The sequence below is a fragment of the Podarcis muralis genome, chromosome 17 (assembly GCF_964188315.1).
Source record: "Podarcis muralis chromosome 17, rPodMur119.hap1.1, whole genome shotgun sequence".
NCBI lineage: Eukaryota > Metazoa > Chordata > Lepidosauria > Squamata > Lacertidae > Podarcis > Podarcis muralis.
Window position 1 is genome coordinate 30,809,701 of NC_135671.1, and position 18,856 is coordinate 30,828,556.

Here is an 18,856-nt window from a genome sequence, read left to right on the forward strand (position 1 = left end):
TAGTGGTGCCCACCCTGTGGAATGCCCTCCCATCAGGTGTCAAGGAAATAAACAACTACAGTGGTACCTTGGTTCTCAAACTTAATCTGTTCCAGGAGTCTGTTTGATGCCCAAAATGGTTCAAAAACCAAGGCATGGCTTCCGATTGGCTGAAGGAGCTTCTTTCACTCAATCGGAAGCCGCAACAGACATTCAGCTTCCGAAAAACGTTTGCAAACCAGAACACTCACTTCTGGGTTTGCGACGTTCAGGAGCCGATTCATTCAGGAGCCAAGCCATTCAAATACCAAGGTACCACTGTATCTGACTTTTAGAAGACATCTGTAGGCAGCCCTGTTTATGGGAGTTTTTAATATTTGATATTTTATTGTGTTTTTAATATTCTGTTGGGAGCTGCCCAGAGTGGCTGGGGAAACCCAGCAAGATGGGCGGGGTAGAAATAATAAAATTGTTGTTGTTGTTGTTGTTGTTGTTGATACTCACTGCATCCAGCAAACCAGCCTCATTAAATTGCACATTCCCAAACTGATAGTACTGATTCTTCCCTGTTTCCTGTAGGGTACCAACGCGAGCTGCTCTACAAACATGACGATGGCTCCTACAGTGCCTTTGGGAAGAGTGATGCTGAAGGCAATACATGGTGAGTAAGCTGAGCTGGTGCCAGTCGGGCAAAGGTGTGGCTGTTGCCTTGAGTGGGTCTGAGACTGGAGCTGATTCTTCTCGAATCCACTTTCTCTCCCGCTCCGCTCCCTTCCCCGCTCTGCAGGCTGACAGCTTTTGTGGTTAAGGCCTTCGGCCATGCAAATGCCTATATCTCTGTTGATGAGAAGCACATTCAGGATGCTGTAGGCTGGCTGGGGAAGCACCAACTTCCCAGCGGCTGCTTTGAAAGTGTGGGGAGGCTCTTCAACAATGCCCTGAAGGTAAGAGCACTGTGAATTATGATAACAGCGTAATACAGTTACAAAAGTTTGGTTCCTCCTCTCTGCTGAGCAGTGGCAAACTTACAGGGGGTTCCAGGGCCTGTGTTCCTTTGGAGAACTGAGATGTGTCAAAGACTCTCGTAGCTTTAAGAAATATGGTTTATCCACCTACTTCCACTTTTTGTCTGCATGGAAGGAGACCAGATCTTACAGTATGGTCACTTCAAGAGGGCTTGTTCTCCACAGCAGTGCAGCCATGGAGTCCAAGACATCTCCCCAAGCCAGCCTCCCCAAAATAGATCCCACTCTTTCTTCTTCCCAGAACGCCCTGCTAAAAACTCTCTTTTCCTGTCACCTCACACCCAGTTACCCTAGCAACCTTCCAAACCCCCAGTCTCTGTTCACACCTCAGGGCAAGAGGGGGGCAGTTCTCTTGCATTGCCAATGGCTCTCAATGGTCCTGATTTGTTTCTTAATGGCCCTGGCTTGGTCAGAGGGATTCCTCTGATGCCCTGTGTATGAAGCTTCTTGAACATGCTGCTAAAGCCATGACAGATTTTTGTGGTAAAAAGGTAAAAGGTCAAGGTCAAGAACCCCAGTTCAGTTAAGTCCAGTCAAAGGCCACTATGGGGTTGTAGCACTCATCTCACTTTCAGGCTGAGGGAGCAGATTTTTGTCCACAGCTTTTAGGGCCATGTGGCCAGCATGACTAAACTGCTTCTGGCGCAACGGAACACTGAGATGGAAACCAGAGCGCACAGAAATGCCATTTACCTTCCCGCCGCAGTTATTTATCTATTTGCACTGGTGTGCTTTCGAACTGCTAGGTTGGCAGGAGCTGGGCCAGAGCAATGGGAGCTCACCCAGTCACAGGGATTTGAACTGCCAGCCCTCCAATCGGCAAGCCCAAGAGGCTCAGTGGTTTAGACCACAGCACCACCCACGCTTATTCATGGTAGTACCAAGCAGCACTACATGTATAATAAAATAAACAGTGTCTGTCAGAACACCTGCATTGGCACTTGTCCAAAAAACCTGGTCACCTCAGTAAACTCTGCCTCTTTTTGTGCTGTTAATGCTCACAGAAACTTTGAGCAAAAATCTCTGTACACCTGAAACAGAAAACTGATAGGTAAAGGTAAAGGGACCCCTGACCATTAGGTCCAGTCTTGGACGACTCTGGGGTTGCGGCCCCACACTCATCTTGCTTTATTGGCCAAGGGAGCCAGCGTACAGCTTCCAGGTCATGTGGCCAGCATGACTAAGCTGCTTCTGGCAAACCAGACCAGCGCACAGAAACGCTGCTTACCTTCCCGCCGGAGTGGTACCTATTTATCTACTTGCACTTCGTGCTTTTGAACTGCTAGGTTGGCAGGAGCAGGGACCGAGCAACGGGAGCTCACCCCGTCGCGGGGATTCGAACCGCCGACCATGCGATCGGCAAGCCCTAGGCTCTGTGGTTTAACCCGTGTTGTTTTTACTTGGAGTAAAAATCTCTGTACACCTGAAACAGGAAGCTGATATAAGCCCATAAATCCATCCCCAGGTTAGACCATGCTGGTGCTCTCTTAATAAAGGGGTCCAGAGGAGCAATCATTAGCAATGCTCCTGTTGTCTTTTGTCTTGAGAAGTGCAAGAAGGGAGCTGCCTGTCCTCTCTCAGCATCCTTGCAAGGTCAGCAGTGGAGGCTGAGGGTCACTCCCACCCTGCAATTGCATTTCTCCGTCAGGCAGAATCTCTGGTGCAGAAGAAGGCAGCTTGCTATTTCCTTCCTGTGAAACAGCAGTAGCTGATAAACAACCAAGGCCCAGTATGTTCTGGTGCCTTTGTCAGAACATCTCGATTAACAGAAAGAAAACAAATTATAATGAATGCAGTTTTACAAGATCTCTCTCCTGCTTCCTGTGCTGCATGACCGATTCCTCCTGACTATGGAATGTTTTGGCCACTCCTTGTATAAACGTCCTTGGGGCGTGAGCGAAACCTTGCAATTACCTTTCCTGATATTTAAGGTGGGAGTTTCACACAGACAGGAGTGAATCATGTTGGTGCTTATAAGTGATGCTTAAAATAGTCATATACTCAATGCCTGATCATTGTTTTCCAAACTGTGAGGAAATGGCTCTCATAGCCCTCTGGCTTGACTTCTCTCTTCCATTCTTAGGGCGGCGTGGATGATGACTTCTCACTAACAGCTTACATTGCTGCCTCATTGCTGGAACTGGGCAAGAATGTAAGTCCCCACAGAGTTCTGGGCCTTCCTCATTAGTCCTTTGTTAACCCAGGATCCAAAGGATGAACTTTATAAACAAGGAATAGACGTGTTTGCTGGAATAGACACATGGGCTGTGTGCACATTCAAAGGACATTTCCCACCTCAAAGAATTCTGGGCCCTGTAGTTTGTTAAGGGTTGCTGGAGTTAGAAGAGATAGATAGAGTTAGAATTGCCCAGATTTCTTCAAGGAAAAGAATGCGCTTTGAGTGTGCTTTAAAAATATTTATACATGCCACCCCAATCTCCATGTAGCAAGAGATTTCTGGGGTTCAAACGCTTGCCCAGAGGTCAGATTCCTTGGAATGAAGGTCAGCGGGGACTGTCTTTAGGATATACAGTTCTTTTTACCTCTATATACAACCTGAGCATAGGATGGAGGAGCATTAACACCCCAAAATATATTGCTTCTACATTAGTGTGAGCTTTGGAAGCAGCACAGAGCAAGCATGTCTGTGTGTGTCCGTTTCTAGCAACTCGCACAGAACTCTCTGGTTGCTGATTGGCTGCTCCTGCAGGCCAGTCAGGTCGCTGATTCACTTCCACCTGGAGCTGGATTGGGTGGCTCCTGCGGACCAATCAGTCTCTCTGTTTAGGGAAGCTTTTAATGTTTAATAGGTTATTGTATGTTAGTGTATTATTGGAAGCCACCCAGAGTGGCTGGGGAAACCCAGCCAGATGGGCAGGGTATAAATAATAAATTATTATTATTATTATTATTATTATTATTATTATTATTATTTTGTCCTTGAAATATACTCAGAGTCGAGTGTGAATTTCATGCTCTTTATTCAGCTCATAGTAGCAATGAATGAAACTTTCCCCAAAACGTCTAGCTTTATATACATTATTTACACAATGGGCCCTGCGTGATTGGCTAATTCCGGGCTGCTCCTGTAGGCCAATCAGGTTGCGGATTCACCTCCTCCAGAAGCCTGATTGGCTGCTCCTGCAGGCCAGTCAGGTCACTGATTCACTTCCACCTGGAGCTGGATTGGGTGGCTCTTGCGGACCAATCAGACTGCTGCATTCTAGATCTTGTTGTTCTAGGATTCAGCTCAGTACATAACAGTCCTCCTACTTAGCAGTTAGGTGAGGGGCAGGGAAGGGCCCACTCATTTGTTCTACACCACAGAGTAACTTCTTTTGTTATGCCCCTCATGGTGCCTAGCTGGTCAGCCAAAGCCATTAGCTGGACAAAGGAATTGGTTTGGCAAGCTTGCTGTCATGAATTCTACCATAACAGATACAGGATTCTGAAAATTGGAAGGGACTCAGGGCATCATCCGGACTGACACCCCACCCCTCACCCCCGCAACTCATAACAGTATATTGTGCACACTGCACACTTTGCAACTGAAGCTATCAATGCAACTGAACTGATTCATCCATTTCCTAGCATTTAGATAGTTGAGTGAGCATTGAAAGCCCTTAACATGCTAAACCAGGCTTCCTCAACCACGGCCCTCAAACCACGGATGTTTTGAGACTACAATTCCCATCATCCCTGACCACTGGTCTTGCTAGCTAGGGATCATGGGAGTTGTAGGCCAAAAACATCTGGAGGGTTGAGATTGAGGAAGCCTGTGCTAAACCATGGGTAGGCAAACTAAGGCCCAGGGGCTGGATCTGGCCCAATCACCTTCTAAAGCCAGCCTGCGGACTGTCCGGGAATCAGTGTGGTTTTACATGAGCCAAATTTAAAATGCATCTCTGGGTTATTTGTGGGGCCTGCCTGGTGTTTTTACATGCGTAGAATGTGTGCTTTTATTTAAAATTGCATCTCTGGGTTATTTGTGGGGCATAGGAATTTGTTCATATATTTTTTCCAAAATATAGTCCAGCCCCCCACAAGGTCTGAGGGACAGTGGATCAGCCCCATGCTGAAAAAGTTTGTTGACCCCTGTGCTAAACCATGTTTATTCCGTTAACTGAATTTGATTACATTTTGAGAAGGCTATGCCGAAAACTTGAAAATTAGAAGATGGTTTGTTGGGTGACCTTAAGCAAGAGATCATTTGGCCTTCATGCTCTACAATCACCCCAGCTTATTTCTCTGCTTCGTATGAATGTTAAAGGTGCAGGAGCATGCATGACTGGGGATTTTCAGGTCAATAGGAAAGAAAAATGTGCACCACTTGTCAGCTTGTTGGGTTTAAGCAATTTCTTGCTCAGCGTCCTGAAGCTCACCTCTCCAACACTGCCAACACTCAATCAGCCTGTTTAACAATTATAAACTGTGGCTCTATAATATAATATAGCATTGTGTGGAATTTTCTGCTGCCATATCAGCAATTTATTTCCCTATATTTCATGCAATTCATTTACATAAGATGTGGTAATATAAAACCTGCCCCTCATATAGGATATTATGAAATCATATCTAAGCTGAAAGCTAATTGAGTCATTTATTTTTTTTAATTGCTTTAAAGGATACCATGGTAGAGAACGCCTTAGCCTGCCTTAAGAAGAACTTAACTTCTGCAGAGAGCAGCTATTCCAAGGCTTTGCTAGCTTATGTCTTCACTTTGGCTGGAGACACAGAAATACGGCATCAGCTCTTAACAACCTTAGATGAACAGGCTGAAAAAACAGGTAGGAGGGATTATTTCATTCAGTACAATCTTTGTTCTGGAGGTTGCTGTTTTGCAAGCCTGGTTTCCAGGCTTCCTTTTCCGATGCCCCATTCAGAATATTAGCCCTTTCCTCTGAAGGTGCTATGGGATAACCAGCCTCATAAAAACAACATGCTTAAGTCTAATTAATGCATGAAGGGGTTAATACCATAGAGTAAGCTGTCCTGCCAGGCTTAGTGAGGCCACTTCCCCTTACCTTGGAAGGAAATAGGTAATCAAGCCTTTTCACTCTAGTCTATCTGAGAAGCTCAGCTTGTAAAGAGGTTTGATCTGATTGTCCACATGGAATTCGTGCTGGAAACCCCCACTGGATTTCACCAGCACCTTCACATCACCTGTTGAGTTCTTGAGTTCCTGTATTCTGAGCACTTCACTCGCTGCCCTTCCCCTCTGAACATATACATATGTCAATTCATGTCTTTTTCAATCTGTGAAATAAGAAGATCCGTAAACCCTCTTGTGAAATAAGAAAATAAACCCTCCAGAATTATCAGGGTCTTTGGATTCTCAGGAATAATGGAGAAGGATTTGGGTTATTATGGAGCCGTAGGGCTGGCTTACTTTTATGTTCTGTTACTGAACGATGTTCTACTTCATTCTTTCCTCCTCCTTTGTAGATGGGGCCATATCCCTCTCAGATGTAGAGACAACAGCCTACTTTCTCTTGAGTTACCTCTCCAAACCAGAGGTGTCCACCGATGAAATCAAATATGCCTCCCAGATTGTGCGTTCCCTCACCAAAGCACAGAATCCATACGGAGGCTTTTCTTCCACACAGGTAACAGGCAAGATTTGTCCTCTGTAGAAAGAGGAGGCATCTCAGACAAGGAGAGCTCCTCTTTGTCGAGTACATTTTGTCACACTAAATTGAAGGACTTGAATTTGCCTCAGCTAATGCAATCAGTATTGGTGACAATTTTTGTTTTAAAATGTTTGTTTATTTGTTGAAATTATTGAACATGATACTAAGTGGACCACATAAAGTAAAGTGTCATGGGATGCAATAAATGAATAAGGGAACTGATTAAATTTTAATCTTTCGGCAAATCACACTATTATATGCCTTGTGTCAAACTGGGCCACAAAATCATGGCGTGGAATGAAGACCCATAAAAATATGATGAAGAAGGATAGCATTTGGAACACTATGGAAAAGGGGGGTGTAATATTTAAGAGAGGCATGTTGCATAATTCAGCACAGGACTGTTCCATGCAGATATGCACGTGAAGATGTGCAGTCACATATCTAAACAATCAATAACTGTGCCTGTTTATAATCTTCCTGCACATTCATTCATTGCAAACAGCTACGCTTGCATATGCATGAGAATGATTGCTACACGTTGCCAACATTCCCAGTAATGGGTGATTTATCTGATGGTTTTAAAGAAGAATCTTGCACCTACCACACCCAAGATGACGGTTTGCTTTCCCCAGGACACAGTGGTTGCCCTGCAGGCTTTACCCAAGTACGCAGCCTTGACCTATCGTGAAACAGGCGATGTGAAGGTCCTGGTGAAATCCAGTGGGGGTTTCCGGCACGAATTCCATGTGGACAAGCAGAACCGGCTGGTGTTGCAACAGGCGCCTCTCGCAGAGGTTCCTGGTCAATACAAAGTGGAGGTGTCAGGGGACGGCTGTGCTTATGTGCAGGTAATCTCATGGAAATCACAGGGGATGAGTAGCTATGAAAATAAAGGTGTTTCATTGAAATTCTACTTGATATTGATCCAGAGCAGAACTCCAACGTATAGTTAGCAGGGTAAAAAATTAAACACGTTGCGGGATTCCCACCCCCAAAAAATAGACCAGAGGCAATTGCATTTCATCCAGCAGAGCTTTACTGCCACTGAAGGCGAATGAGCATAATGGTCACAAATCTAATACATCCAGGATTGGCACTGCCCATAATAATAATAATAATAATTTATTATTTATACCCCGCCCATCTGGCTGAGTTTCCCCAGCCACTCTGGGCGGCTCCCAATCAGTGTTAAAAACAGTACAGCGTTACATATTAAAAACTTCCCTGAACAGGGCTGCCTTAAGATGTCTTCTGAATATCAGGTAATTATTTATTTCTTTGACATCTAATGGGAGGGCGTTCCACAGGGCGGGCGCCACTACCGAGAAGGCCCTCTGTCTGGTTCCCTGCAGCCTCACTTCTCGCAATGAGGGAACCGCCAGAAGGCCCTCGGCGCTGGATCTCAGTGTCCGGGCTGAATGATGGGGGTGGAGACGCTCCTTCAGGTATACAGGACCGAGGCCGTTTAGGGCTTTAAAGGTCAGCACCAACACTTTGAATCGTGCTCGGAAATGTACTGGGAGCCAATGCAGGTCTCTCAGAACCGGTGTTATATGGTCCCGGCGGCCACTCCCAGTCACCAGTCTAGCTGCCGCATTCTGGATTAATTGCAGTTTCCGGGTCACCTTCAAAGGTAGCCCCACGTAGAGCGCGTTGCAGTAGTCCAAGCGTGAGATAACTAGAGCATGCACCACTCTGGCGAGACAGTTCGCGGGTAGGTAGGGTCTTAGCCTGCGTACCAGGTGGAGCTGGTAGACAGCTGCCCTGGACACAGAGTTAACCTGCGCCTCCATGGACAGCTGTGAGTCCAAAATGACTCCCAGGCTACGCACCTGGTCCTTTAGGGGCACAGTTACCCCATTCAAGACCAGGGAATCCCCCACACCAACCCGCTCCCTGTCCCCCAAAAACAGTACTTCTGTCTTGTCAGGATTCAACCCCAGTCTGTTAGCCGCCATCCATCCTCCAACCGCCTCCAGGCACTCACACAGGACCTTCACCGCCTTCACTGGTTCTGATTTAAAGGAGAGGTAGAGCTGGGTGTCATCTGCGTACTGATGAACACCCAGTCCAAACCCCCTGATGATCTCTCCCAGCGGCTTCATATAGATATTAAAAAGCATGGGGGAGAGGACAGAACCCTGAGGCACCCCACAAGTGAGAGCCCAGGGGTCTGAACATTCATCCCCCACCACCACTTTCTGGACACGGCCCAGGAGGAAGGAGCGGAACCACTGTATGACAGTGCCCCCAGCTCCCAACCCCTCTAGACGGTCCAGAAGGATGTTATGGTCGATGGTGTCAAAGGCCGCTGAGAGATCCAGCAGAACTAGGAAACAGCTCTCACCTTTGTCCCTAGCCCGTCGGAGATCATCAACCAGTGCGACCAAGGCAGTTTCAGTCCCATGGTGAGACCTGAATCCCTATTGGAAGGGATCCAAATGGTCCGTTTCCTCCAGGCGTGCTTGGAGTTGTTCAGCAACCACCCGCTCAATCACCTTGCCCAAGAATGGCAGATTTGAGACTGGGCGATAGTTGGCCAAATTGGCGGGGTCTAAAGATGTTTTTTTAAGAAGCGGTTTAATGACCGCCTCTTTCAGCGGTTCTGGGAAGGCTCCCTCACAGAGGGAAGCATTCACCACCCCGCAGAGCCCATCGCCCAGCCCTTCCCGGCTCGCTTTTATCAGCCAGGATGGGCAAGGATCAAGGAGACAGGTGGTCGGTTTCACTTTTCCAAGCAGCCTGTCCACATCCTCGGAGGTAACAGACTGGAATTGATCCCATGTAACAGGACCAGACAGAACTCTAGCACTCTCCCGCCCTGGCCCTGCTCCCACGGTGGAGTCTACCTCCTTCTGAATCTGAGCGATTTTATCTGCAAAAAACGTTGCAAAAGCATTGCAGGAGATCTTGGGGTCCCTACCAGGCCCCGGTGGTACAGGTGGTTCCGATAGATTGCGAACCACCTGAAAAAGTCTCCTGCTGCTGTTTTCTGCAGATGCAATGGAGGCGGCAAAGAAGGCCGTCTCAACGATTGTTTCATCACCCTCAGCTCCGGGGAAAACCACGGGGCTGTCCGGGCTCCATGCAATCGGAGAGGGCGCTTCGGAGCCAGACAGTCAATAGCCCTGGTTAACTCCGCATTCCAGCGTGCCACCAGGGAATCAGCTGAAAGGCCATCAACTTGGGATAAAGCATCCCCTACCACTCTCTGGAAGCCAATTGGATCCATTAAGTGGCGGGGGCGGACCATCCGAATCGGTCCCACCTCCCTGCAGAGGGGAAGGGTTGCGGAGAAGTCCAGTTGCACCAGGAAGTGATCTGACCATGGCACTTCTTTTGTTTCGCTTTTAGTTAGTGTCAGATCACCAACATCCATAGAGGTGAACACCAAGTCTAAGGCATGTCCATGGCTATGAGTTGGGCCAAACTTATTCAGGGACAGCCCCATGGAGGCCATGCTTTCCACGAAGTCCTGAGCGGCCCCTTGTAAGGTCGTGTCGGCATGGATGTTAAAATCCCCCAGGACAACCAAGCTAGGTGTCTCCAGGAGCATGTCCGCCACGACCTGAAGCAGCTCGGGCAGGGAATCCTTGGTGCAGCGGGGAGGTCGGTACACCAGTAGGAATCCTGTACTGCCCCTATTGCCCAACTTCCAGAACATGCACTCAGAGAACTGGGTCTTCCCAATAGGATGCCTGGTGCAGACTAATGACTTCCTAAAAATCACTGCAACCCCCCTCCCCGCCCACATGACCTGGGTTGCTGTGCGTAAGAGAAGCCTGGTGGGCAAGCAGCGGCAAGGACAGGCCCATCTGCTTCATCCAACCAGGTCTCTGTCACACATGCCAGGTCAAATCCTCCATCCACAATCAGGTCGTGGATGGCAGTGGTTTTATTCATCATTGACCTGGCATTGCACAGCAACACTTTCAGGTCATGTGGGTTTCCCTTGCTGATTCCAGTATCCTTCCGGTCAGGACCAGACCTGGAGGCAGGAATAGTCCTCAGACAACGACTAAACCTGCCTCCTCGGTAATGACATGGTCTGGTCTTAGCGTAAACTCCTCCTCCTACCCATGATCACTGAGATTGGTTGTCCCAGTGCATCCCCCCCTGTGGAACATGCCCCAGCCATTTTGTTTGCTGGGACCCACTCCCAGGCAGCCCTGACCCCACCCCTTAAAAAGCAAAATACAAATTATATAATAATTTAACAGAATAATAATAATAATAATAATAAAACAAAACAGAACAAAATAAAACAAGAAACAATAGCGCTGACTAAATGCTTATCCCTCCCCAAGCAAAAATAAAATAGTAAAATAATATAATATTATAAAAAACAACAACAACCATTTATAGTGCTGCAAATTAAAAACAATTAAAACATTTAAAACCATTTTGTCCATTGCTGCCGGTAGCTGCTCAGGCCTCTAAACTGTAGTGGTAGTGCAGGCCCCGCCCCCTAGGCCAGATGGAGTTGGCAGAGGAAGGAGCAGTCTTCCCAACACTCACACAAGCAGCAGCAGCAGCCGTGTCCCGGAGGCCTTGATGGAGGCCCTGGCAGTGAGTGCAGGTCCTGCCCCCTAGGCCGGATGGAGATGGCAGAGGAGGGAGCAGTCTTCCCAACACTCACACAAGCAGCAGCAGCAGCCGTGTCCCAGAGGCCTCTCTCAGGCCTCTTATGCTGTGACGGTGAGTGCAGGCCCAGCCCCCTAGGTCAGATGGAGTTGGCAGAAGAGGGAGCGGTCCTCCCAACACTCACGCAAACAGCAACAGCAGCCGTGTCCCGGAGGCGTTGATGGAGGCCCTGGCAGTGAGTGCAGGTCCTGCCCCCTAGGCCGGATGGAGATGGCAGAGGAGGGAGCAGTCTTCCCAACACTCACACAAGCAGCAGCAGCAGCCGTTGCAGCAGACTTCACTTAAACTTACAATAGCTTATAATAAGACCAAAACTCAACACTATATACAGAACACCACACCAGAAGGAAGAGAGATGAAAAAAGAAAGTGAAACCCAGGCTCCTTCTGGCCTTCCTTTTATAGTCAGCGTTACCTTTCAGAAAGAGATAAGAGAACCAGTTTAAGCCAGCTGTACTCTGCTTCTCTGAAGGAATAACCCAAACATCATGAACCTTCTGCTTGTTTCTTTCACACAGAGAAGCTTCCAGAACCCTCTTGAATTAATTAGAATAGGAAAGATCTCTACACATCAGATCAATACTTTCTGTACTAAGAAATGCAAACTGGCAAGGATGATATGTATGTTTCATGTGCATGCAAGCCCCACACACTATGCAAATATACCACTACTAGATCTGTCCACTGTGCTTTTTAAGATTGCAGGGATGAAAAGCTTTTTCTCCACAATGTAGTACAGTACTTGCTTGATATTGTTGCTACAAGGTAACAGGAGCTGGGAATAAAAACATTCCTTTTTTCTCCACCTAGACTACCCTTCGATTTAACTACTCACCTGAAAAGACCAATGTTTTTGCTTTGAGTGTGGAGACGTCGCCAAAGGAATGCAACGAGGTTTCCAGGAAATTTTTCGACATCCATCTACACGTGAGGTATGGAATTTTACCCCGGTTGGTTCCTGAGCTCAGATAAACACAGAGAGAAGCAGCCTGTAAGGCTTTAGTGGCATGAAGAATTGCACCCAGCTCCCCTAGGAAGCTGTTAAGAAATGCTAGCCATTGAGCCTCATCTCTCCCTGGGTTGCTTTCTTTACTGAAACTTGACTTGTTTCCTCCGATAGCTACACAGGTCAACGGAAGACAAGCAACATGGCCCTGATAGAAGTGAACTTGGTATCAGGATTCATACCGCTGAAGAAGTCTGTGAAGAAGGTGAGAAAGTCTTCTGAACCTCCATTTTCTGCCCTTCCTCGGTGTATGCAAGATGCATTTCTAACATTTGTTAGTAGCCATATAAATTGTACACTTGTAATGATCTGTTAGGGGACACAGGTGGCGCTGTGGGTTAAACCACAGAGCCTAGGACTTGCTGATCAGAAGGTCGGCGGTTCGATTCCCCTTGACGGGGTAAGTTCCCGTTCCTCGGTCCCTGCTCCTGCCAATCTAGCAGTTCAAAATCATGTCAAAGTGCAATTAAATAAATAGGTACCGCTCTGGCGGGAAGGTAAACGGTGTTTCCATGTGCTGCTCTGGTTCGCCAGAAGCAGCTTAGTCATGCTGGCCACATGACCTGGAAGCTGTACGCTGGCTCCCTTGGCCAATAAAGCGAGCTGAGCGTCGCAACCCCAGAGTCAGCCACGACTGGACCTAATGGTCAGGGGTCCCTTTACCTTTAATGATCTGTTGGGAGATGCTGCTTTAGGCTTGTTGTGAAAAACCAGTTATGGCAGTTTACCTCAAATCCTCTCATATTGGCACCATATCCAGCTTGCTGGAAGCATCTACCCACTGAAGAATCTGAAATGTTCCCCTGGCAAAAGAAAAAGGAGAACGCATGTCTGAAGTCAGCAACAGAGTTCAAATTGTAAACATCGAAGGAACGATAATAAACAGTAGTGACATTTGAATTGAATCCTTAAAACCTTAAAAGTCGAAACCTGGTCATAAACATAAGCACCAATTCTGTGATCTGGCCATATTCCCACTGTTACCTGTAGCACAATATTACTTATAATGTCATATTTTATTTCATAAATTGCTTGCTGGTCATTGACCGTATTAAAGATATTTGATTTGATTCTGACAGCTGGAAGGGAAAGCCAACGTAAAGAAGGTGGAATTTGACCCCGACAAGATCAGCATCTACCTGGATCAGGTGAGAACTTGGATCAGGAGTACTTGGGAGGGGGTGGCTGAAGAGACTTCATTCCAGAAGTCTAGGAATGTGGAAAAGCAGGTATGTATAATAGGATTGTGGTCTGTAGGAGTGGTTGCAAGAGCTAGATCTGATATTTTGCCCCACTCTGTTTCTCTTTAGTTGGACAGCACTGTTCAAACCTATGTTTTCTCTGTGGAGCAGGAAATTGACGTGCTGGATCTTAAGCCAGCGATAGTGAAAGTCTATGATTATTACCACCCAGGTAAGGATCTGACTGGTTACTCCCCGTTAATATGCAACTGCATCATGACTCCGCAAGTCCTGCCTTTTTGCTCCTACAGAACTTTGCCAGGGCGCTTCAGTCTCTCAGCTGCTCTGATTCTGGGGTGGTGTTTTTAAAGTTGTTCTTCCCCAGTACTTGGCATCCATGGGCAGCTGCCAGGGCTCTCCACAGCTTGACAGGGTCTACTGCGGCTGACATTTACCCTGGGCTCTAAGTAGCCCAAGATCGCTGGGTTCTAAGCTGCCATTTTAATTTCCCACCATGCTCCCAATGTTGCGTCATTCCAGGACATTGCAAGAAATGTAATTAGTAGGTGCTGTGGTTTAAACCACAGAGCCTAGGACTTGCCGATCAGAAGGTCGGCGGTTTGAATCCCTGCGATGGGGTGAGCTCCCGTTGCTCAGTCCCTGCTCCTGCCATCCTAGCAGTTCGAAAGCATGCCAGTGCGAGTAGACAAATAGGTACCGCTGCGGCAGGGAGGTAAATGATGTTTCTGTGCGCTTTGGTTTCCGTCATGGTGTTCCATTGCGGCAGAAATGGTTTGGTCCTGCTGGCCACATGACCCAGAAAGCTGTCTGTGGACAAACGCCGGCTGCCTTGGCCTGAAAGCAAGATGAGCGCCACAACCCCGTAGTCGCCTTTGACTGGACTTGACTGTCCAGGGGTCCTTGACCTACTGCATTTTCCGCTCTATAAGACGCACCAGACCACAAGACGCATCTAGTTTTTGGAGGAGGAAAACAAGAAAAAATGTATTCTGAATCTCAGAAGCCAGAACAGCAAGAGGGATCGCTGCGCAGTGAAAGCAGCAATCCCTCTTGCTGTTCTGGGATAGCTGCACAGCCTGCATTCGCTCCATAAGACGCACACACATTTCCCCTTACTTTTTAGGAGGGAAAAAGTAAGTCTTATAGAGCAAAAAATACAGTATTTGTGTTCTAATTTTGGCGGGTTGTTTTTTTATTGCTTTCAATATGTTACTGATATTTTGCTCTCTTAAACGTTGCTGCACGTTTTATTTCATTGCACTGGGATTTGGGGCTGCGAGGTGGCATAGAAATAAAGGAGAACGTAACATCTCACAGGCAATTCTTCTCTCTCGCTCAGATGACCATGCAGCTGTCGAATATAATGCCCCCTGCAGCGCAGGTATGGAACAAAGCAGCTCTTGTGACTTGCTGGTTTGTATGGGTTGAGTCGCTTCTCAGGAACATTAGAAGCTGCCTTACACCAAATCAGACCATTGATCCATCTTGCTCTGTATTGTCTACACTGGACTGGCAGCTGCTTTCCAGGGTTTCAGACAAGGATCCTCTCCCAGCCCTACCTGAAGATGCTGAGGACTGAACCTGGGATGTGAAGTTGAACCAGACCTATTCAAGCACCCTGATTATTTATTTATTATTCTTCCATTAGCACTTAACTCTCCATAACATGGGAGTCCTCCCCTCCAGCCCCCCAAATTGCTATCTTCAAATTTCATCCACAACAAGGCATTTCAATGGAACTTATAGTTCAAAATACCTGAAGAGTATCAGGTATGGGAAGGCTGCTTTAAAGTGTCCTGTGATCTATAAAGGGGAGGGGAGGGGTATTTTTTTATCTTATCCCCCACCCTTAGTCCCCCTTACCTTAGCGTGCTCAGCTGCTTTGAACTACATCATTCCTCCTTTCAAGAGCACTTAACTTTTAATTACAGTCATGCCTTGGTTTTTGAACAGCTTAGTTCTCAAATGTTTTGGCTCCTGAACACCGCAAACCCGGAAGTGACTGTTCCAGTTTGTGAACTATTTTTGGAACCCGAACGTCCGACGGGACTTCCGCAGCTTCCGATTGGCTGCAGGAGCTTCCTGCAGCCAATCAGAAGCCACGCTTTGGTTTCTGAACGTTTTGGAAGTCAAACAGGCTTCCAGAACGAATTCCATTCAACTTCCAAAGTATGACTGTAATTCCATTGCATCATTAAGAACAACAGCACAAATACATGATGGAATCATAATTTTAAAAGCACAACAACAGAGCCACTCTTGTCAAGAACCTGCAAGTGCTTAAGGAAAGGAAAGCAGGGTGAAGAAGAATGTCTCCTTCTCGCTCATATAACTATTGTTACAAAAGTCTGCCACCTGTCCCTCTCTCTGCCAAGCCGTGGCAAGAGCGCATAATAGGATCTCAGGCGCCTACATAGGATCTGTGTCCCTTTTGAGAATAGAAGACACAGTGGTGGCTGTTGTGCTTTAAGTAGTAGATTTCCCACAAACACACACACCTGTTTACACCCTCGGTCTGCATGGAGCGGGTCCAGATCTTACTGCATTGCCCAAAGCATTGCGGGCAGTCCTTCCTTCTCTCTTGCCAAGATGGAGCCCACCTTTTCTTCTTCCCAGAAGCCGCTTGCCCTCCCCCAGAGCAGTTACCCTGGCATCCTTCCAAATCTCCAGTCTCTGGTGTCTCACCTGAGAGCAGGAAGTACCACTGTCTTGTTAACGACCCATAATGGCTCTCTTAACTGCCCTAGTTTGGCCAGGCTACCCAGGAATTCCTTTGCAGCTTATATTCTCCCCTCAGATCACAAATAACCCCAAATCCTAGCATTTATTAATTCCAGTGTTTAGGGGGACACCCCCTTGTGTAACACCATGTTCTGCCCACTAGAGTAGACAGAGCACAGCAGCCTATGCAGAGTTGGGAAATTTGTGACCCTCCAGATGTTGTTGGACTCCAACTTCCATCAGCCCAGACAGCATGGCTGATGGTCAGGGATGATGGGAGTTGTAGTCCAGAAATGTCTTGAGGGACACAAGTTCCCCAGCCCTGCTCTAAAGCCTTGGTAGTGTAGACAGTCAATTGCAATTTTTCTTACAGCTTTCAGTGGTAGTGTTAAAGGCTTCCTTCTGGAAGCACCACCAGTCCACAAAAATGATTGATATAAAGTTGAGGTATTGTACTATAGACTGATGTACGTATGCATGCTTTAAAAATAAACTTGTGTTTCTTTCCACAGAAACCACAAAGGAAGATAACCACTGAGACAATCGACCATTGTAGCTGAAACACCCCAGTGAACAAAGAAATTGTTACAAAAGACTGTTCTCGTTGTGTATCATTTTTTGGGGTGCTGGGGGGTGGGCTGGGGTGGGTCTGCTTATTTTTTTATCACAAAAGCACTAAACAGTAGAGCTGGAAATTGTCGTTGAATTCTGCTCATTATTGATCCAGGGCAGATTCCAGCGTATAGTTAGCATAGTAAAAACTTAAACACTTAACTTAAACTTACAATAACTTGTAATAAGGCTAAACCTTAACACTAAGCATACTATGTACAGAACACCACACCAGAAAGAAAAGATAGAACGAGAAAGTGAAACCCAGGCTCCTCTAGCCTATTTTTATAGTCAACATGACATTGACAGAAGAGATCAGAGAACCAGTTTAAGCCAGCTGTGCTCTGCTTCTCTCTGAAGGAATAACCCAAACATCACGAACCTTCTGCTTGTTTCTTTCACACAGAGAAGCTTCCAGAAACCTCTTGAATTGATTAGAATAGGAGAGATCTCTACACATCAGATCAATACTTTCTGTACTAAGAAAAGCAAACTGACAGAAATATCTGAGGATTGTTTTAGAGATAAGATCCATTTGGGTATTTAGTGGGAATGACGTTTAGAAAATCAAACCCAGAAATCTCAAGTGAAGAGGCACTGGCACAAAACACAGGAGACAGAGACTTGCCTCTGTCACATCTTTCTCATTTCAGATAAAGCTTGGTGCTGGAGGATTTTTCCATTCATATTTTTACCCTTCCTTCAGAATCCTGTTTTGGATTCTGGATCACTTGGCTATGCTAATGAAGTAGACTAGACTCTGTCGCTGCAGGAAGCTTCAACACAGGTTTGCTTCTCTCAAACAGTGGGTACAAGCAGAGGACAGGAAGTGCTGGACACTGGATAAGGTATTGCAATACTTCGCAAGACGAAAAGAATCCGTTCCGCGAGTCTCTTCGTCTTGCGGTTTTTTCGTCTTGCGAAGCAAGCCCATTAGCGGATTAGCGCTATTAGCGGCTTAGCGGGCTTAGCGGATCAGCTGATAAGCGGGTTAGCGGCTTAGCGGATCAGCTGATAAGCGGCTTAGCGATCAGCTGTTTAGCGGCTTAGCGGATCAGCTGTTAAGCGGCTTAGCGGATCAGCTGTTAAGCGGCTTAGCGGATCAGCTGATAAGCGGCTTAGCAGCTTGGGGAAAAGGGGGGGGGGAGGAAAAAAAACCCTGCAGGAACTCGCAAGACATTTTCGTCTTGCGAAGCAAGCCTATAGGAAATTCGTTTTGCGAAGCACCTCCAAAACGGAAAACCCTTTCGTCTAGCGGGTTTTCCGTCTTGCGAGGCATTCATCTTGCGGGGCACCACTGTAATGCAGGGGGACACACACACCAAATCGGTGTTGGGTGGAAGGGACGATCCACCCCGGGCACTATCGTGGGAACTGGAGGAACACTTGTCATTTGAATGCTGATACAGTGGTACCTCGGGTTACAGATGCTTCAGGTTACAGACTCCGCTAACCCAGAAATAGTACCTCGGGTTAAGAACTTTGCTTCAGGATAAGAACAGAAATCGCTTGGTGGCAGCGGGAGGCCCCATTAACTAAAGTGGTACCTCAGGTTAAGAACAGTTTCAGGTTAAGAATGGACCTCCGGAACAAACTAAGTTCTTAATCCGAGGTATCACTGTGTCTGAAAAACAGGAAAGTGCTAGTTTAAACAGTTTATGGAACAGACAATAGCAGGACAAGCTTCGCCTTGCCATTCCGGAGGAAAGTTTGGAATGGAATGAGTTGCCAACAAAAGGATTCTCTGCCAAAACGGAAGGAGTGAAAGACGGCCACTTCAGAAAAAAGGGGGTCTCTTACACTAAATGCTCATAGCCAACAGATTCATAGAATGTAACTAAGCCAGGCTTCCTCAACCTCAGCCCTCCAGATGTTTTGAGACTACAATTCCCATCATCCCTGACCACTGGCTCTGCAAGCTAGGGATCATGGAAGTTGTAGGCCAAAAACATCTGGAGGGCCAAGGTTGAGGAAGCCTGAACTAAGCTGTATAAAGAGTGTAAACACACCATCAAAACCTGTGCAGGATTTGGAA

General features: G+C 46.9%; 1 protein-coding gene across 1 annotated transcript in view; it reads left to right on the forward strand.

Moving 5' to 3' along the window:
* The window catches only part of LOC114588040 (alpha-2-macroglobulin-like protein 1), a 63,149-nt gene extending 46,345 nt beyond the window's left edge, over nucleotides 1–16,804 (forward strand). Inside the window, exons 26-37 of the mRNA XM_028712956.2 lie at nucleotides 559–640; nucleotides 767–923; nucleotides 3,088–3,156; nucleotides 5,629–5,791; nucleotides 6,450–6,610; nucleotides 7,270–7,485; nucleotides 12,091–12,212; nucleotides 12,401–12,491; nucleotides 13,366–13,434; nucleotides 13,597–13,699; nucleotides 14,828–14,869; nucleotides 16,722–16,804. Coding sequence (XP_028568789.2) covers nucleotides 559–640; nucleotides 767–923; nucleotides 3,088–3,156; nucleotides 5,629–5,791; nucleotides 6,450–6,610; nucleotides 7,270–7,485; nucleotides 12,091–12,212; nucleotides 12,401–12,491; nucleotides 13,366–13,434; nucleotides 13,597–13,699; nucleotides 14,828–14,869; nucleotides 16,722–16,747 — 1,301 coding nt within the window. The 3' untranslated portion in view covers nucleotides 16,748–16,804. The remainder of the gene's footprint in view (nucleotides 1–558; nucleotides 641–766; nucleotides 924–3,087; nucleotides 3,157–5,628; nucleotides 5,792–6,449; nucleotides 6,611–7,269; nucleotides 7,486–12,090; nucleotides 12,213–12,400; nucleotides 12,492–13,365; nucleotides 13,435–13,596; nucleotides 13,700–14,827; nucleotides 14,870–16,721) is intronic.
* The last annotated feature ends 2,052 nt before the right edge of the window (nucleotides 16,805–18,856 follow it).